General features: G+C 48.7%; 1 protein-coding gene across 1 annotated transcript in view; it reads left to right on the top strand.

Moving 5' to 3' along the window:
- Window positions 1–18,362, top strand: part of Dock2 (dedicator of cytokinesis 2) — a 409,837-nt gene that overhangs the window by 39,062 nt on the left and 352,413 nt on the right. The window contains exons 9-15 of the mRNA XM_046421400.2: window positions 1,169–1,250; window positions 6,700–6,835; window positions 8,321–8,396; window positions 9,308–9,384; window positions 9,816–9,941; window positions 11,059–11,183; window positions 16,232–16,330. Of these exons, the coding sequence (XP_046277356.1) occupies window positions 1,169–1,250; window positions 6,700–6,835; window positions 8,321–8,396; window positions 9,308–9,384; window positions 9,816–9,941; window positions 11,059–11,183; window positions 16,232–16,330 (721 nt within the window). The remainder of the gene's footprint in view (window positions 1–1,168; window positions 1,251–6,699; window positions 6,836–8,320; window positions 8,397–9,307; window positions 9,385–9,815; window positions 9,942–11,058; window positions 11,184–16,231; window positions 16,331–18,362) is intronic.

Here is an 18,362-nt window from a genome sequence, read left to right on the forward strand (position 1 = left end):
TAAACGTTGGCTGATCTGAGGCTGTGCTCATTTTTGCTACTGGTTCCATTTCCTTCTTGAACTTTACTCAACTGCCTTCATTAATCTTCCAGGGATGAGTGGAGAGAAAGTAAGATGTGAGCGGCACAAAGCTCCATAGAGGGAGGCGGCCCCCTCAGCTTTGCTGAAGTCACTTATCACGCCCTCTGGAGCTAACTTTGGGTTTAGGGTGTTATTTATTTCTTTTTTTCTAATTCAAAATAATGGCATTTATTTGGCACCAAGTGTATGGTCCTGGAGGGCCTGGAAAACCTAGCCACTCCATTCAGTGAGCGGTGACCTGCTTGTTTTAAGTTAGACCCGTGCTGACTCCCTGTCTCCTTGGCATGGCTGTGCTGACACTGTGATCACACTGGGTCTGGTGACTTGAGGGGGTGAGATGGTAAGCGATTATGCATCAGTGTCAGGGGATCCCTGCCTGATGGGACTTGCTCAGTCCCTGACCCTCAGGAAAACCCTCAGCAGGCTCCATTATTCTTAGGGTCCAGTCTGAAGCCTTTCATGGCCTACAAGGCCTACATGGTCTGACCTCTACCTTTTGTCTTACTGCTTAACCCTTGAATCTGTTTCTTAGTTGCATCAAGCACAATTTCACATAAATAGTAGGACAAATGCATTTAAATAGTTGTTTAAGAGTATCTTGGATGGTGGCTAAGATCCTGCATGAGCCACCACAGAATGACATTCCATTCAAGGAAACACTCCTGCCTTAAAGGGATGATTGAAAAGAATTCAAATCTTTATTTAGTCTCAAAAGTGGGGAGACAGGGGAGAGCAATATATTCATAAGGTCCAGAAAAGCATGCCGAAATCGTTTTTCCTCCCATCTCTTTCTCAATAACCTCTCAGCTGCTCTTCAAAAGTATTAAGCACTTGTTCCAGAAAGTGCTCAGCAGATAGGGGAGGAAAGAGGACATGGCCACATGTGTGTCTGTCATTCTTCCCTTGCTCCTCTAAGGTCAGTTTGCCAACACAGCTGGGATCTCTCAGAGGCAAGGACCATGTCACAAACACTAACACCTAGTCAGCTGCCAGCCTGGTGCAGGCACATAGTAGGTGCTCATTGAATGGTTTTGACAGATGGCTGTGGAGCCCCTGCAGTAATAGGCTACCGCTCATCTTCCCACAGTGAGAACTACTTGGTACGATGGGGCAGCAGGGGCTTCCCGAAGGAGATCGAGATGCTCAACAACCTGAAGGTGGTCTTCACGGTGAGTGTACCCATCTTCTTGTCACCATGTCCACCTCAGGAGGATCTGATCATGGAAGTATGGCTGATCCATTGATCAGGAGGGGGCATGGCCTCAGTGCGGGGCTGTGTTCCCAGCTTGATGGAGGGAGTTGGAGCTGGCAGAGGCCTTCTGCACCCCGAGGAAGCCTTCAGGAGGACAGTTCTTCTCCTTCTCTCTCTCCTTCCCGCCCTCTTTCTCACTCCTGTATACACAGAGAAAAGCACACACCTCCTGATCAGTGGTGCCTGGTACTGGGCATGGTGGCTACTATTCTGACTTCCCAGTTAATTCATGGTTAACTCAGCTTCCCTTTTTCACTTTGGGCCTTTCTGAAAACCTTTCTAAAATGTGTATGAAAACCCAGCGCTTCCCTACAACATTGGCCGCCTTGGTAAATTGGATATCGTGAACATGATTAAGTCCTGGATGACTGAAAGTCTGGGGGGGCCTTGAGAGTGTCCTTCGGAACACTAGTACCCACTGTAGAAATGCTAAACTTTGTCATTTGGAAGATTTATTTCTAAGAATAAACTCGGCTTTTTCTGCTCTGAGCAGGGGGAAGCAATGGAAGAAAGAGGATAAATAACAGTTATAATTTCCAGCAGAGACTGCTCTCTTGTCCCTTTTTCACAGGCCATGTTAATAGTGTGACCTCAGGACACTGAGGTTATGGGTATCATTTCCTTCGGGGAGAAGACCACCCATGGGATTTTTCACTGTGTTGCCTGCATTAGCACAAGAAATGACAGAGGCGAAGCCAGGGAGGGGTTTGGGCATTGACCAAATGGACGCGCTGGGCCAGGAGTGACCGACACGCTAGATTAACCTACCTTGCTCTATGATAATTTCCCAGTTACAGCCCATTAAGTGCAATGTCTCATGTCACCTCACGATAGATTGTGGTATAGCTGATTTATTTTGTTTGTTATTTCCTGAAAAATAGGCCAGAGGCGTAGGATAGGATCATAGGTCCTAAATGCTTAGACAGAGTTTTCTTGGCGTATACAAATGTGCCTCAATTCTGTTTATTATCAGTTAGAAGGAGGAGCCTATTTGTTTTCTTGATAAATAGGAGTGTCCCGCGGGGCTTCCTGATTAAACCATGAGACAGATGCTTCATGAGAGGGAGAAGGACAGGGAATCAATCTGTTCTTCCTTTTGCAGAGAATGTATCCCTGATGTCAGTAGGAAGGAAGGGCATTGGTGTCACGTGGTGTCAATGACAATGTGGGTTGCCTTCATGGAATTCTGCCTGGGCCAGGGCTCTGATTCTCAGAACCAGAGAACTCGAGGACTCTGGTTCCATGGGCTGGTACTTCTCTCTGTTGAGATGGGGGAGTCCTCATTTTGGGAAGGAAGGTCATGGTGGTCTCATGACTTGTACTGATTCTGGGGTGATCCAGTGAGCACCTGCTAGGCATGAGCTCTCTGCTGGGTGCTGGGAGACAGTGGAGAATAAGCTGACGGAGTCCTTCCTGTCATGGTGCAATGGGTAGAGGGTGTTAGATAATAAATAAGTGAATAACGAAGCAGGAGCCATGTTGGAAAGCACTGCAGACAACATAGATAATCAGAAATGAGTGTCGAGACCATGTTTGCCTGGATGTTCCTTTCAACTGGGTGTCGTGGTGGTGCTCCCGGTAGACAAGAGCCAAGAGTTGGCAGCCATGTGCCTGGCTGGCCTCTGACTCTCCCCTCTCGATGTCAGTTCTGTCTAGTCTCCACTTTGGGGACAGATTTTCTGCTCACTGGGCTCACAGAGCTGGCATGTGGATCTGGCCGACAGTTGATGTCCCCTTTGTCTGCCTCATAAATATTCCTGGGCTGGGCCAGAGGACAGCAGCATGTGCCACCGGGTTCCTTCCTGGAGACTCAGCCCATCTGGGGTTGCTGCTAACACAGGAAACAAGAGTGGACAGTAAAAGGAATGCTAACATCGCTACTCAGATGGTGCTGAGGCTCCATCATCCTGCTTCCCCCAAACATGGGAGCTGAACTTGAGAACTTCACTTGATTGGTTCAACAAAAGTTCTTCTAAGTAGAATGGATTGGGAGACACTGCAGATTGGAGCCCAGTTCTCAGTAAGGATCACTCACTTACACACCCTCCAGAGGAGAATCTGCGTTCGAGCATTCTGGGTTAAGCTAAGATTCTCCAGGGCCAGGGGGTCACTGATGAAGCAGCTTTTAGAGATATGGCGTCTTCCTTTGAGCAAGTCACAATCTTTACAGAGATCAGGTGGATGGGGCTTCTGTAGAGACTTTACCGGTCTATCTCGTGTATTGGTCAGCTAGGGATGCCACAACCAAGTACCACGGATTGCTTGGACCAAGCAACAGAGATGCATCTCCTCACAGTTCTGGAGGCTGACGTCTGAGGTCAAGGTGTCTACAAGGCTGGCCTCACCTTGTGGATGTGTCCTCCCCCTGTGTCTTCACATGCTCCCCCCTTGGTGTGTCTGTGTCCTGATCTCTTATAAGGACACCACTCATGTTGGATAGGGACGCATCCTATTGACCTCATTTTAACTTGTTACCTCCATAAAGATCTGTCACCAAACGTAGCCAAACTGCAGGGCAGGGCCGTAGACCAGAAACCCCGACTGGAGGACAGGACATCAACATATGGATTTTGGTGTTGGGGAGGGGACACAATTCAGTCCACCCCATCTGGAGCCCTTCAGGTTCCAGGGCCTTGGTGGCTCTAAGATGGCTCTGAAAGATCAACCTAGATACTGTAGAAATAGGAATGATCCCAGGGGGAGGAGAGAAGTAATTAAGGATGGAGGACATTACGAAGGAAGCACGGTTTTAAGGATGGGAAGGCTTTGGATGTGCAGAAGAATAAGAGGCGAGTGTTTGAGGTGGGAGGGAGGGGAGGGTCAGGAAGAAAGAAAGACCCGGGGTTGAAAGTGAGCCTCCTGCGTCTGTGGTGCAATAAAGAAATCTTTGTGACAAAAATAGAGTCTGATTTTCAGAGAATGGTGAGGGACCAGTTGGCGAGGACAGCTGGATATATTATGTCTAGGACCTTTCATGTCCACTAGGAAAGATTAGCACTGCTAATAGGGTAGGAAATAGCACACTGTTAACGATGAGGGGAGAGAAGTAGAAGAAGAAATGCGGCTTCTGAAGACAAGTTGTAGGTCCTCTCAGGATGGCTGGGAGGAAGGAGTCAGGCAGGCCAGAGCAGAGGCCCTTCCGCCATTTGGATGTGATGTAATTGGGATCTTCAACCCAGGTGGCACAGGGCATGGTGGGGTGCAAACAATAAGGGGGGTATCAGTCCCATGCGGCTCCTCTTTCCCCTTACCCCTCTCCCTTCTGAGCTTGCAGAAGGAGAAGCAGGTGTCCACCCTCCAGCTGGTGAAGGACAGCCCTTGCAGGAGTTGGGGTTCTCCAGAGAAATGGAGCCAGTGGGTTTGCTGTTGGAAATCTGCAGGGCAGGGCGGTAGACCAGAACCCGACGGGATTTCTAAACTACTGTCTTGAGGCAGAATTCCTCCTTCTCTGGGAAACCATCACAGCAACACCTAGACCCGAGTTTGGCCAGTCAGCTACACACCATAGCTCAGCCAACTTGGCACATAGTATGCAACCACACAGCCCCGCACAGGAAGATGCAGACCATATGTGGGACTTGCCTTTCCCCCTCCTCTGCCCCACCCCCTTCTCTCACACCAGCCATGCAGGAGGATGGGATGGCTGCTCTACCCGGGCCCTGGCTTGGATAGAAGCAGATGTCTTGTCCCCCATGCACATGCCCACTTTGAGAATTAACTCAAAGTGGGAGAAACGTGCTCTCCTGTGAGGGCTGAGGGTTCTCTGCTCTGAGGCCAGCAGTGTGTCTTGTTCCTTCCCGAGAGGATCCTAGGCCAGGATCCCAAAGAACACTGAAGCCTTCAGATTTAGTGAGGCAGTTGGATGCAGAGACACTCGGGGGGTCCCTCTGGCGTGCCTCCATGATGGTGAGGGAGCTGTGTGGGAGTCAGTGTATCTGTGGTCTCTGGAGAAGCCGTGACTGGGCTGAAAGCCCAGTGTCTTCAAGGACTAAGGTCATGGCCTTAGGGAAACCCTATTTTTCTTTGTGTCTCAGTGTCCCCATCTGTGAAATGGGATGCAAAAATAGTATGTATTCCAGAGAGCTCTTAGGGACCAAATAATGACATAGTGGACACTTGGCACAATGCAGAGCACATTAGTGGAGCTTACCAGTCCAGCTTTCCTCCTTCTAAACACACAGCTAAGCACAATTTCCTGCCTCCTTGGAGGCAGGTGTGGCCACATACCTTGCTGTGGCCAATGAACTGTGAGCACAAATGATGATGTGCGTTTCTTCTGGGTGGAAGTTTTAATAACCAGTGAGTTATTTGATACTGTGTTGGGTTTTCATTGCTATGACAAAATACCTGACAAAAAATGAACTTAGAGGTGTAAAGGTTTATTTGCCTCATGGTTTCTGGGCCTGTGATGAAACAGAATATCAGGTGGAAGGATGTGGCAGACCACAGCTCCTCACCTTCCGGCAGCTGAGAAGCAGAGAGAGAGAGAGAGAGAGAGTCAGTCCCTGAAAGCATACTCCTAGGGACCCACTCCTTTCAACCCAGTCCCACCTCCTACAGTTTCCACCCCCTCCCATAGTCCACTCAGATCACGAAAGCATTAATAGATTGATGCGGTCAGTTTTCTCATGGTCCAATTACTTCCCCCCAAACCCCACCTCTAAGGATTGCTGCATTGAGGACCAGCCTTCAACACATAAGTCTTTGGGGGACATTCTAGACCCAAGCTATGACAGCTATGTTCCCTTTTCCTACTCTGGGAACATTTGAAGCAGCTGTGCCAGGGTAGTGCCATCAGGCAGGGCCCATAGTGAGGGAGGGAGCAGAGCTCTGGCCGTGGGCATGGGACCTGCAGCCTGCATCTGAAACACAGCGCCTTCTGTGTTGCAGGCTCTGAGACAGACAGGGGACATTCAGTGACACCACAGCCCTACCCGTGTATGAGCTTGAGGTGTCCAGTCAATGGTGGCTCTCTTTTACTGCCCCTTTCTTTTGCCTTCTCTCCCAGAGATGCTGACCAAGGATGAGAATGATGGAGTCCTTGGTAGCAAAAGCCACTTCTGCAGGGGTCATCTGCCTCTACAACCACTGTCACTCCTTCGCCCTTCTCTCCTTCTACCAATTTGAAGTGGAACACTTGGGTTGGAGCACAGAGTCCGGTCCCTCAGTGTTCTTTCCAAGCCTCACCTGACTTCTGTGCAGTGGGTGTAATGTCTTGTTTCCTACCTTTTCCAGGACGAATTGCAGGCTTGGCCCAGGTACACCAAGTGTCACAGCATCCCTCAGAAATGTCATAGTAGGTTTGCTCATCTCCTTGTCCCCAGTCAGCTCATGACATGTGTACTTCTGCTTTCCCTTCTTTCCAGGACCTTGGGAACAAAGACCTCAACAGGGATAAGATTTACTTGATTTGCCAAATAGTCCGTGTTGGGAAGATGGATCTTAAGGACACTAATGCCAAGAAGTGCACGCAGGGACTGAGGAGGCCCTTCGGGGTGGCAGGTACTGACACTCCATACCACTGACTTTCACTGGCGTGCCCGTCTTCATGGTTGAATTTTAAAGACTATTTCTTTACGCCCTTCCCCTGCCTCACCCCATCCTCCCACACGACATATGCCAGACATATGTCTTAATAGCTAGGCTTTTGGTGACTAACAGAAATACGCTTTTGGTGACTAAGCCTGGATTCACATTGAGCGCCATGAGTAATGGATCCAGGGTCTGGGGTTGAGTGTTGGGAGTCAGGTGCCATCAGAGCAGTCGGCGCCTTCGCGCCCCAGGGCTGCGGAAAAGGAAGAACGTGCAGGAGAGATCTAATTACCAGGAGCAATTCCTTCTAAAAAATATCCAGCACAGGAAATGCAGTTACACGGAATGAGTCACCCACCTCGGGTCTGAATTCCACCGGGACCTGGTGAGTGGGCAGGACCTGATGTCCCGCGGAGGCTGCCTACAAAGCAGCTGTCCCAGGTTTCAGGGCACCAACGTTCTTGTCCCACTATTTGGCTATTACTTGCACTATTATTTACCTAATATATTTCCTTTTAATTAACCCACTTTATTGAAACTAAAATACATTTATCTTAAATGATAGTTTAAATACCTGGGACATGGCAATTTGATATGCCACTTTTATTCTTTTTATTGAAATATAAATTTTTAATCACGTACCATTAATAATCCCTGTGTACCCTATCTGAACTCACTTCGGGAGGCCCCATCTTCTGCAATCACAAATCCACCGGCTTTCCAGCTCCTTCCCTGGTGCTCCTTGTGTAGTATTGGAGTGGAATAGCGTAATGAGCTAACTGGATTTTTAGCCTGCATTGACACTTGCTGGCCTGTCAAGTGACCTGGGGCCTTGGTTTTCCCCAGGGCCTTAGTTTCCCTGTGTGTAAAAATGAGGGTCTCGGACCTGGAGGCTCCATGGAAGCCCCTCCTGCTCTTCAATGCCCTGGTGCCGTATGCAGACGCTCCTCCCAGCACAATGGTCCTGCAAAGGCAAGGAGGGTCCTCTTCGTGTGTGGTGTAAGAAGCTTCAGAGGCCCAAGACGCCTCTGGAATTGCAGGGTTCAAGGATTCTACAGTCAGGTTTCTGTGCATATGAAAAATGTTTATGAAGCAGGTGCATATTTCACTGGATTATCAAATTCTGCAGGAAGTCTCTGTACTTGGGTTCGGAAGGCACAGTAGCTATTAAATGTATGTGTCAAATGCCAAGCTAATTGCTCAACCCCATAGCCGTGTCTCTGACTGCTTCCTGTGGCCTCTGCTAAACTGCTTTGCCCAGAGGCGTCTACACGGGTGCTGTGTGCTCAGAGTTGGCTGTCCACGGGCTGTGACTTGCTGGGCTGCTTGCCCCTTTAGGCTTTCCCAATCCCAGGCTCCCCCCTACCTCCTGTCTGACAATTTGATTCCATTGCTGTCCCTTCCTCAGATCAAGGAGGGAGTTGAACCATCAGCTCATCTCTCTTCTCTTTCTAGTTATGGACATAACAGACATCATCAAAGGGAAATCAGAGAGTGATGAAGAAAAGCAGCACTTCATCCCGTTTCACCCGTAAGCAATGGCCCGTGCCTTCCTAGATCCTTCCACCATACTCTTCCTCCTGGAGGGCCACTCCAGTGCAGGGGGGGGACCCCTGGCTAGAAATAGGGCAGTCAGGCTGGGCCTCCCCAGAGGAGGGCAGGGTGATCCATGCCAAGCTCCTCAAAACCCACCAGTTGTTACTCAACAGACTCTTCCTAAAGCCTGGCACAGCCCTGTGCCAGGCAAGGGGGATGGAGTGATGGGCAAGAGCAACACGGCCCTGTCTTTGTGGAGCTTGTCCTTTAGATGGCAATTAAATAGATAATCAGAAACAGATTCGTGCATTCATTACAAGCATAACTGGGACGCATCTGCATTCTGGGAACCTGTATTGAGGAATCTCCTCCTGGTTCTTGGCAACTTTTATTGAGGAGTCCTGTCCCGGTTCCCATGGGTGATACATCCATGACTTGAGGGAGGACAGTGAGGAAGGTAAATGTCCTTCTGTGCTCTAAAAGCTCTTGGAGAAAGCAGGAGAGTGTTGTCAGTACTCAGTCACCCCCAAGACTGTCCGTGTACCAAGGCCAGTGGCTCTGGGGAAGGAGTGTGACTGGGACCTCGTGGGAGTGATGGAAGCCTTAGCCCACCTGTGGAGCAGTGTTTGGGTTGAGGGCTTGGGGATCCTTTCTTTTTATGAGTCTTCCTAGGGATAAAAATGACCTCTACTTAGAACATTGAAATTCCCCAACTTCAGAGCGTTTTGTGAGTGTGTGAAAGGAGCCCTGTACTTCCTGATGGCCCATGTGCACCCTGGGTGAACCTCTAGGCTGGCTTTCCAGCCATGGCACAGGGAAGGCTAGGCAACTCCCTGGGGCACCTTGGACAGAGGTTGGATGTGCCCTGAGGGCTCCATGTGCTCACTGTGCTCCCTTCCTCCCCAGGGTCACGGCAGAGAATGACTTCCTTCACAGCCTCCTGGGCAAGGTCACAGCCTCCAAAGGAGACAGCGGAGGACAAGGTAAGGTGCCAAGATACTGAGCAGTGGAGCCCACCCCACACCACCCAGAAACCTAATTCCCAAGGAGACAGAGCAAAACCCAGACCCTGGGGAGCTCAGGCTTCCTTCCAGATGGGCCACTGGGAGCACTAGGTCTGTGGGGAGGGGAGCACCAGGTCTGTAGGGAGGGGAGCATCTCCTGAAGCAAAAGAGAGGCACGTCCTAGTGCCCAGACAAGGAGAGGAATTGATCCATTCTCTCCAGTGTGTCAGGCACCCACCTTACTCATCCCACCTTACTCAAGTCCCGTGAGGTGGGCCCAGAGTCCAGGGTTGGGTCACTGCATTTGGGGTTCTATGTCTGCTTCCAGTGGTCTCCAGAAAGGACTGATGGCGGAGTGGGGTGGGGGCCGACTGAGAGAATGCCTTGCAGAAGCTCACCCTCCCTTCTAGGCCTCTGGGTAACCATGAAGATGCTGGTGGGTGACATCATCCAAATCCGCAAGGACTACCCACACCTGGTGGACAGGACAACTGTGGTGGCCAGGAAGCTGGGCTTCCCAGAGATCATCATGCCAGGTGGGACCTTCCTCTCCCTAGGACAAGCTCTCGGGTCCATTTTATTTTATTTTTAAAGAGTCTACTCTTTCCTTTTTTTTTTTTTTTTTACTGTTTTTCTTTTTCTCTCCCCGAAAGTAAACCACTAAAAACAACCTCTATGCATCCACGAAATGAACACAAACACATAAGTACAAACACATGCGCTTTTTTTCTCCCACAAGTGGGCTCTCACTTCATATATACGATGTACCCTTACTTAATACGCTTTTTATAGTGTTCTGCAACTTGCTTTATCACTCAATAATTTATCACGGGCATCACTTCTATTTTACTACATGTAGAACACTCTTTCTGGGGGGAATATTGTCATTCTCTTAAATTTTTAAACCTTTTATTGCCAAAGGAATCCATGCTCACCATAAAATATTCAAGTGGCCCCGTAAAGGTCTAGAGTGAAATGTTATGAGCTCCCCCATGTCTTTGTCTTTAGACGTAACCACGACTATTAATTTTTTTCCAAATGTGCCTGTAATTTCAAAAGGCGAGATCGTGTAATAACACTCTTTTGAAACGTCCCTTTTGGTCTTGAGCGCGAGGCTTGGTCTTCCGCCCGCCATCCCTCTCCCTGTCTCACCTTCTTCCCCAGTTGAGTGCTGGTCCCCGGGGTCTGGATGGGATTTATTTGATCTCTGTAATGAGATCTCAGCTCCTTGTGGGTTCCCTTGCAGAATGTTTTATTCTGATTGCCCCTCCTTCCTGAAAATCCTGTGTCCGTGGTCCTGGGGTACAGGAAAGCCACTCTCTTCTGGATGGGTCTAATCCTTGGTTTTTCCTGGGCCCTGATCAGTTCAGTTGAAGCTTTACTTGGCCTTCCCAGAAGGTGTCACTAGAGGATGGAAAGCAAGGGATCTTCAGGTGGAGGAAAACATGGCCACTTTTTGACCATGCTATCCCTTTTTTGGGATAGATGTCCTAGCGTCCCTCCATCCCTGCGCTCCCCACTTCTGCATTCTCCCGGCAGGTAAAAATGCCTTTCCCCAGCAGTTCTGATTTAACATCCTAAATAGCGGCTGCCTCCCCTCCAGCTCTCCTCAGAAGCCTGTCTAACTCTTTCTCCTCTCTCCCTCCGCCTCAGGGGATGTCAGGAACGACATCTACATTACTCTCTTACAAGGTGACTTTGACAAGTACAACAAGACCACGCAGAGGAATGTGGAAGTGATCATGTGTGTGTGTGCCGAGGACGGCAAAACGCTGCCTGTAAGGGCTCAGCCACGCTGGCTCTGGGGGCCGGGGCCTGGGGGCGAGGGGAGTGGGGATGGGGTCTGGGAGCGGGTCTGGTCATAAAGATTCGCTTCTCCTCTCCCAGATTTGGCTCCCTCAATGCCAGGTGCCTTTGGGGTGGCTCTGAGTGATGTGGGCTACACCTTCGGAGCCTGGTTAACGTGGTGTCACACAGTGAGACCTCATGTTGTCACTCTTTGGTGCCTAGGCAGTTTTTCAATGCCTGTTTCTTATCCTTTATGACCCCTTCTTCTTCTTTTTATTTTTGCTTGGCCTCTGCTTATAGGTTAGCCTTTTGCAGCTAAAATGTTGTTCTTGTTGAAACCCAAGCTGGTTTATTCAGGCAAAATCCATAGTAAGAAAGAGGATCAATACAGAGCCTTGGGCTGGTGTGAGGCTCAGATGTCCTCAAAGCAGACATTCCTGACACTTAATCCAGCTCCCCAGCACTCATCCAGGAATCCGGGTGGAAAGCCTTATTCACAAATTGGTCTCCAGAGAGCTCTCAGAGCCTACTCAAGGATGCGAAGCACATGGCTATATTTATCCAGCATATGTCCCGGACAATATTTGTCGTGTGTGTTTACATTTATTTACTTATATTTCCTGTAAGGTTGTCAGCAGTTGTGTCCAGTGTGTAGGAGGGTTTTTGCTTCTCAATTCCTCCTCTTGGAATACTTAGCCGAAAATAAGATCAATTCTCAGTAGAAGTTTCAGTGCAGGAAAAGCTTCCTCCAGAGCCACTGTAGGGGATCCCACGGCCCAGGCAAGCAGGGCACTGATCAGAGAGGGGCACAAGGGCTAATAGCCATCGGCTCCAGCCTTGGGGCCTCAGCTTAGGCCTGGTATTGTCACCCTCTCCCTCAGAATGTCTGGTGTCCCCAGGAGAACTCCCCTCTGCCAGGCTCTGCCATACTGAGATGCCTTTCCACCCCATTACCCTGCCTTTGAGAGATGGGACTGAAACCTTCCTGAGTACAACTCCTCCTCCAAGGTCATCAAGTTAGCAGGTGGCAGAGATGGGGTTTGATTCCAGGTTCCAGGTCTCCTCATCACGTCACTAGAGGGCCTACACATGTTTTTAAAATGCTCCCAGTTACTTCTCATTTGAAAAGTGAGGCTGATAACTCTTCTGCCAATTCTGGGATGATTCAGACTTGTTTTATAATTGTGAAGAAATCCCTGCTGGTGCCTTTTCGTTCACAAAACCACCCTCATTAATTAATATCTTCTTGAGCAAAATCCCCGCATTTACCTCATCCTCTTATTGTCGGATGGTAAGACTTTTCTGAAGGGGAATAAGTGAGAAACATTTGGCTGAGAGGAACACAAAAGAAGAGCAGAGGGTTTTTATCTGAAAGGAGAAATTGCATTTCAGGAATGTATAGACAGTTGCTTTGAAGTTATTTTTATCCAGCTATCTGGAGAACTTTTTAACCTCAGCCTCATTTTTAAAACATGGATATGCCGGCCTTGCATGTTGCCGAAGGACAAATTAAAGGGAACAGGTAACAGGCAGGCGAGGTGGCTTTCTTATCTCACGACGGAACCATTTTTACCTCCACCTTTGCGTCTTTCACATCACACCCTGGCCACTTAGATGCAGTTATCAAAGACGAATACATAAGCAGGACTTCAGGGGCTGAAATGCAAAGGTAATCGTGGGCCATGGAGATAATTTGCGTTTTCACCTGTTGGGGAAGTTATGGGGAAGTGCAGTTGACCAGCTATTGAAAATGGCTAAGGAAGCTGGTGGGAGGCTTTTCTTTCCCTATTTGCAGAAATAAATATTACTGTCTAATTAAGTATCACACAGCACACTCAAAAGCTCCTGCTTTATTTGGTGGGTTCCTGTGGGAACAGTCCCTGAAGGGAAGTATCGATTTCCTCTCTTGTTCCAGGTGCTGTCTTTGGCAGATTAGGGCCAGCCAGCGGAAAGGGTTAGGCTGCCCTTGGCTCATTTTGGGTCCTCAGGTCCTTGCTCAGGTGGGGCTGTAGCAGAGAAGCTCATGAGCTATATAGTAAATATGGATAACAGGAAGGGAGGGTAACCTTGAGAGAAGGCAGGCCAAGCCAGGCAGCCCTGGGAGGGAACTCAGAAAGACAAACCAGCCTGAAGCAGGTTTCTAGAGGAGCCCAGAAGCCCAGATGCTGCCCGGCCCAGAAACCTCTGTTTTTCTGAGGCCATCCAGCTTAAGGTATTGGAGGTAGGGACTAGAAACAGTGTGACCTGGTGCTCAAGATCATGACCTCTGGGGCCAGGCCACCAGGTGCAAAGCCTAGTACAGCCTGGATCAGTAAAACAACTCTGAACTAGTTCCATGACCTCTCCAAGTCTGAGAGTCTACCCAAAACTGGGATGGGCAAAGACACCTCACCCTTGTGAATATCAGATGAGTTGACCACATCGTGGGTGTTTGCTGAATCCACTCATTATTATTAGAAAAGTGTCATATGCTTCAGACCTGATTCCCACCTGCAAACGCTGGTTGACATCTCCCATGACGTGGCACACCCTTGGTCAAGTGCATTCGCAGCCGTGGCGCATCTGCCTCGGGTAATGCCTGTGGAGTGACAGGAGCCTGGTGTCCCTCCTCTGTGGTGTCTCTGCCAAGGCCACGTCAGCATCACAGCCCCCCAACTTCAGGATTCTCCCTCAGGTTTTCCACTGACCTGGAGTTCCTGCACCAGCTAGGGGCTCTCGGAGGGTGGGCAGTGTGGACTGTGGCCAAAGTCTCACTTGAGATTTATATGAATCTACATCCTTCCTAGAGCTAGGCTGTGTACTGGCTGGCTGCCTCTCTCTCTCTCTCTCTCTCTCTCTCTCTCTCTCTCTCTCTCTCTCTCTCCCTACCAGCCTCCAGTTTGAGCTTTGGAGTGCTGAGGTAGAGGCCAATGTCTTTGGCTTTTCTCTGTATAAAGCTGAGAATTTTTTTTTTTAGCCATAGGAAATAAAATTTTTTTATCATCAGGATAGTTTTGTGACATTCAGTTGCCTGCCATAGTGCAGTTTTATTTTCACCTGAGATATATGTGTGTTTTCAGACTTTATAAGCTATGTGGGATTCATGGAAGCAACAGAGACGATAAGCCCATAAATGTCACCAGATATGAATATTCGCAGGTAGAAAGAGTGTAGGTTGTTATAGAAGGAACACTGGACAAGGATCTAGAGGACCTGCCACTTTTTTGGTCAAGTGAATTAGCCTCTCAGGGCTTCAGTTTGCCCACCTATGCAATGGGTTCGCATTAAGGACTTAGCATGATGCTGGATGCCAAGTGGCCAGCAAACCTTTGGAAGCATGTTTCAGCTCATTGCCTCAAATAGTTCTGGAACTCAGCTCACCCTTTTCCTATCCATTGGACACCGAGAACTTTTCAGTGAGATGGACAGATTTTCCTTCCCAATGTAGCTTGGTTTCCAGGGGCCACAGAGGACCTTCCTGTGGCCAACTCTGATGGCTCAACATACTGAGGGGTCAAGGATTTATTGCAGAAACTGAAGGAATCTGATGAAAGGTGTACACTCTCCCAGGAGCACCTGCCTTGCAATTATAGGGGCTAGTGCTTCAAAACTAGACCTTAGGCTCCTAAAAGTCTGGGGATTTGAAGTGAAAAATTGATCAGCTAGTATGAAAACCTCCCTAGGCCCCTTCTGGGTCATACTAGCTTGATCTTGTGTTGGGACCCAAACTGATGGAATGAAGAGAGAGAGAGAGAGAGAGAGAGAGAGAGAGAGAGAGAGAGAGAGAGAGAGAGAGAGAGAGAGAGAATTAGGGATTTGCTTATACTATCTGAAAATAATTCCTTGTTACTTTCTGAGACTCTGAGGGTGATTTCTTTTTTTTTAATTTTATTTATTTATTGATATGTGGTGCTGAGCATCGAACCCATTGCCTCACATATGCCAGGCGAGCACTCTGCCACTGAGCCATGACCCCAGCTCTCTGAGGGTGATTTCTATGGCAAAGAATAAATATCCTACATAGGTCAGAGTGCTTTGCTTGCTCTCTGCTCAGAATGCCTTTCCCATGTTTCTGCTCAAAGCCAACTCAGACTCTTTCTTAAAGATGCTTACCTATCACCAGGCATGGAGGTGCATGCCTGTAATTCCAGTAGCTCAGGAGGCTGAGGCAGGAGGATAGTAAGTTTAAAGCCAGCCTCAGCCCTAAGCAACTCAGTGAGACCCTGTCTCAAAAAATAAAAAAGGGCTGGGGATGTGGCTCAGTAGTCAAGTGCCCCTGGGTTCAATCCCTGCTACCAAAAAAAAAAAAAAAAGTTGCTTAAGTGTCATCACCTCTAAGGGGACTTCCCTGAGTTCAGTCTATGTGTGCCTGTCATCACATGGAACTAGTCAGGACCGGGGAGCTCATGTGTCTGACCGTCTCCAACAAACTCTGAGCTCCTATCTGGTTCAGTTCCCAGCTCACCCTGGTTCCTCTAGAGCTTAGTGTGGGCCCAAAATGTGCAGAAGATGATCACCACTGCAGGCTAAATGGAATCACCCTCCCCAGACTCATTCTTCATGGTGGGCACCCCGTTGTCTTTCTGAAGCTCATGCTGTCTCCCACTGCCCAGCGAGTGCCCTCCCACTTTGTCGCGTCAGCAACCAAAATCCATCAGAAAGGGTTTCTGCTTGGCTGGCCTGAGCCTGTTTGTAAACCTTGTGCACATCCACATTTAGGAAACAAATAGGATTAATAAGACTAGCAGCATGCAGTGACTCGGAGGCTGGTTACCATTTACAATGAGGCGCCACGTCAGCGACCAGCACGCTCCAGTGGTTTCCAGAATGAAAGTAATAGAATTTCTGTGGTTAAGCAGCTGTCACTTCTGGGCCAGGGATGCTCATGTATAAATCCGTAATGTAGAAGGGTCATGATAGGGGCCTGGAGAAGGGTCAAGGAAGGCAGGGTTACCCCAGGCTCTAAGATTGGCTTTGGCCTTTGAACCAATGTTGCCCAAACACAGGAAATAGCAATTCTATAGAGTTTTATCTCTCTATATATTTTTTTCTTGATCAGAATGCAATTTGTGTGGGAGCTGGGGACAAGCCCATGAACGAGTATCGCTCCGTTGTGTACTACCAAGTCAAGCAGCCACGCTGGATGGAAACAGTCAAGGTAATGATAATGATAAGAGCACTGAACATGTATGTAGCTGTTACAGTGAACCAGGCACTGTTTTAAGTATATTAGTTTAAAAGTTTATTTCCTGCCATAGTCCTGTGAGGTCTGCATTGTATTTCCCTCATTCTACTGGTGAGAAAATTGTGGCCCACAACTAGTGAGTGGATTGTCCAGTGTCACTGCTGGTCATGTCAGGACTGGAACCCAGGCAGCCTGGCTCTGATCTGAGCTCTCCAGTGCTCCTTGAGGGGACAGGAGGTGGACTGGAGCCGTTATCATTCATTCCTGCTCCTTTTCATGAGAATGTGCCAACAAGTTGAGCAAGACTCCCAGAGAGTTCAGGATTCATGTTCCTGCTCTACCATTAATTCCCCAGCTGTTTGACCTTGAGCAAGTCATTGGATCTGTCTGTTGTGATTTCTTCATCTGTACAATGGGAGCCACAGGATGACTATGAGGATGAAATGATTTAACCACCCAACGCTGTCAGAGAGTCTTGGAGAAGTGTGCGTTTGATAAATGCTACAAATGCGACATGTTCTCGGCTGTCCTGCAGCGTACCTGCTAGTTTTCTTGGTGTAGAAAACCAAACCAGATCTGCAGCTCCTCTGAGCTGCTCTTCCAGCCCTGGCCCCTTGCTCATTTTCACTCTCCCCTCTGCAGCTTCACGCCTGCTCTGTGCGGTAGGGAGTGGAGGAGGCAAGGATACAGAGATTCCAAATGCCTGCTGTGGTCCTCCAGGTCCTTCTCAGATAGTGCCCCCCACCCCCCAGTACTCTGTGGTGTTTCATTAAAATTAAGCTCCTGGATAAAGTAAATGTGAGAAATACTGAGAAGTGACAGAAAGTATAGATGTCAAAGGCTTCCTTGTCTCAGGTTCTCAGAACCCTTCTGATGGAAGCGTCTTTGCAGAGCTGCAGGAGGAGAGAGTGCATTTCCCAGACTGCTCCACCATGGAGCTTCTGCTTTCCCCAGCAGCCCATCCCTGGACTAACGCACTGTTGATCACACTTCAAAGATCCCTTGTTCTGCTCCAAACATATGGGAGGCTTGATAGACCCAAGTGATTGTGAAGAACACAAAGGAATATATTGTCATTTTCTTCATGGAACACCCAGCTCAATTCTGGGGCCAATTTTGAGTCTACTTACCTGGAAGGACACAAAGTGACAGAGCTGTCTTCAGCCCTGGGGTACAGTAGAAGTCACCACTCGTGGGGGCATGGGGTCCTCTGAGGCACCTTCAGAGGATCTGAACAGCACCTGGCAGGTGTCTGGTGGCAAGCCAGGAAATAAACATGTCCCCATGGACAAGTGCTGTGGTTCTCTGATAGCCTTTTATTGGTCCACTACCTAACCGTTATGGACTTGTCCACTAGTCCTCTCTTGGACAGTGCCCAGCCCATCAAACTGTGCTATTCTACCCATCAGGGAGGAATGCCAGAATTTTCAAGATGTGAGCTTAAAACAGGCCGTGGGATACCTGAAAAAATGCCCCTTTAGTAGAAGTGGCTGTAGACACAAATCACCACATCATCATGCTACACGGGAAAGAATATTCTCCATTGGAATATGAATTAGGAATTAATTCATTGAACAGTGAAACTTGATTCTAGCTTTGAATATCTCTGCCTCATAATCAGCAGCAGCCCTTACTCACCTGTGCTGACTCAGGAGAGACACACAACTTCCTTTTTGCTGAAACCCCAATGGTTTCATTCAAACCCCAATGGTCTGGCCTTGTTGCATCTATTCCTAGTTTCCTGTGGGTCTACTTATATTCATTCTTGTCAAGATGATGACCTGCCCAACTTTGGGGTCAGAAAGTTATTGGACCAGGTAGGTCCTCTGTTCTGTATGCTCTCATGCTCCCTAGGTACATCTCCTTGCTAGTTCTTGCCATGCAGTGTTTTATATGTCACCCCACATGGACCGTGAGTTCTCTGGGTTCAGAGATGCTACCTTCATCAGTGTAGCCAATGCTTCACATCTTGTAGCTTCCAGGAACCATTTCACATTCAGTGAGA

This window comes from Marmota monax, unplaced genomic scaffold, assembly GCF_021218885.2.
Source record: "Marmota monax isolate L192 unplaced genomic scaffold, Marmota_monax_Labrador192_F-V1.1 WCK01_AAM20220418_F8-fsc00084, whole genome shotgun sequence".
Lineage (NCBI taxonomy): Eukaryota > Metazoa > Chordata > Mammalia > Rodentia > Sciuridae > Marmota > Marmota monax.